The sequence below is a fragment of the Chenopodium album genome, chromosome 2 (assembly GCF_948465745.1).
Source record: "Chenopodium album chromosome 2, dcCheAlbu1.1, whole genome shotgun sequence".
Classification (NCBI taxonomy): domain Eukaryota; kingdom Viridiplantae; phylum Streptophyta; class Magnoliopsida; order Caryophyllales; family Amaranthaceae; genus Chenopodium; species Chenopodium album.
In genome coordinates, this window is record NC_137835.1 from 51,923,664 (window position 1) to 51,925,794 (window position 2,131).

A 2,131-nucleotide genomic window follows, 5' to 3' on the forward strand; every position below is an offset into this window, starting at 1 on the left:
AACTTGGATAAAAGTGAGGTGTACTTTGGTGGTCTTGATGTTGCTGGTCAAAATGAGCTGAGAAATCTTATTGGGGTTGCTCCTGGTACTATTCCATTTAGGTATCTTGGGGTTCCCCTTTCTTCTAAAAAGTTGACCATTGCTCAATGTAAACCCCTTGTGGATAAAGTGACTTCCAGGATTAATGGCTGGTCTGCTAATCATCTTTCTTATGCTGGTAGACTCCAGTTAGTTAAGAGTGTTTTGTTTGGAATACAAACATACTGGGCTCAAATCTTTATCCTTCCTAAAAAGATCCTGAGAGAAATTGAGTCAAGATTTAGGGCTTTCTTATGGACTGGGAAAGCCAACCCATTTAAGAAATCCCTTGTTTCTTGGTCTTAAGTTTTTCTTCCCAAAGTTAGTGGTGGCTGGAACCTTCTTTCTCTTCCTGAGTGGAATTGTGCTGCTATTTCTAAGATGCTTTGGGATCTGGCCCATAAAGCTGACAACTTATGGGTGAAATGGGTTCATATCTACTATTTCAAAGGCAACTCTTGGTGGGACAAGCCAGCCCCTAGGAGATGTTCTTGGGTGCTTAGTAGAATATTGAAGTGCAGAACTGTAATTGATAATATTGGTGGTTGGGATGCTGTAAAGCATGGTGGTAGAATCAAGATTAAAAAAATATATCTGAAGCTCATGACTCAAGCTCCCAAAGTTCTATGGAGAAGGTTGTTTTGTAACAATGCTGCTACCCCTAAAAGCTTGTTCATTCTATGGCTTGCTGTTAGGAATAGATTGCTTACAAAAGATAGATTGAGCTCATGGAATATGCAATGTGATCCTATCTGTTTTTTATGTAATATGCACCTTGAGTCAGTTCAGCATTTATTTTTTGAATGCAGATTTGCTAAGGATATTTGGGGAAGGATTTTAGCTATCTTTGGTTACAACAGGGCTATTTTAAGCTTTGATGCTGAAGTCATGTGGATTTCTAAAATCTGCAGGAAGGATAGAGCTAAAAATAGACTTTTGGGAATGTGTTTTGCTGAAGTTGTTTATCATATTTGGCTGCAGAGAAACTCTTTGATCTTTACAGGAAGCTGCAAATCAAGTGAAGCTGTGCTCAGGGATATTCTGTTTGCTGTTGCCTGTAGATGCCCTGTTCCTGACAGAAAATTGCTGATTCTGTAACCTTGTGCTTTTTTGCAGTTGTGGTTTTTTTGGTGCTCAGTTTGGTTTTACCAGCCTGAGTACAATTTGTCTCTTTTGTCCATTCTGGTGTAATGCCTCTTTTGTCTAGCCTTGCTGTTTTCTGCAGCTGAGTCTAGGTGGAGGTTCTTTGTCTGCTGCAGTTTGCAGCTTGGTTTTTGTATAGAATTTGCAAGCTCTTTACTTGCTTTTTCTGTGTCTGGCTCTGGCTCTCAGAACCCTTCCTAGAAGGTGGCTGGAAGCTTGAGTCTAGATTGTTCTTGTCTCTTTCTCTAGAACCCTTCCTAGAAGGTGGCTAGAGAATGAGCCTGAACTGTTTGGTGGGTGTTTGGCCTGTTTTTAGGTCTTGTGGTGTTTGTTGTTTGTTATAACTTAGCTTATGTAAGTTGTAACTTCTCCTTTTGGTAATAAAATACGTTATTTACCAAAAAAAAAAAAAAAAAAAGCTTTTTGAATCAAATGAAAGACAAACACATTCAAACATAGCTTTTTGAATCAAATGAAAGTCAAACACACTCAAACAAAGCTTTTTGATTCAAATGAAAGTCAAACACATTAAAACAAATCTTTTTAGATCGAAATACAGTCAAACACATTCAAACAAAGCTTTAAGAAACAAAAGAAAGTCAAACACATTCTAACAATTCTTTTTGAATCGAAAAAAAAATAAAACATATTCAAACAAAGTTTTTTTAATCAAAAGAAAGTCAAACACATTTAAACAAAGATTTTTGAATCAAATGAAAAACAAACACATTCAAACAAATATTTATAAATCATATGAAAGTCAAACACATTCAAACATAGCTTTTTGAATCAAATGAAAGTCAAACACGTTCAAACAAAGCTTTTTGAATCAAATGAAAGTCAAACATATTCAAATAAATCTTTTTGAATCGAAATAAAGTCAAACATATTCAAACAAAGCTTTTTGAAT

The 2,131-nt window shown here is 35.9% G+C and overlaps 1 protein-coding gene across 1 annotated transcript; it reads left to right on the forward strand.

Moving 5' to 3' along the window:
- The first annotated feature begins 459 nt into the window (after positions 1–459).
- LOC145572690 (uncharacterized) lies at positions 460–1,422 on the forward strand. Its single transcript, XM_081631664.1, has 2 exons — positions 460–1,135; positions 1,286–1,422. Exons 1-2 carry the CDS (start codon positions 460–462, stop codon positions 1,420–1,422), a joined length of 813 nt encoding a protein of 270 aa, XP_081487790.1.
- The last annotated feature ends 709 nt before the right edge of the window (positions 1,423–2,131 follow it).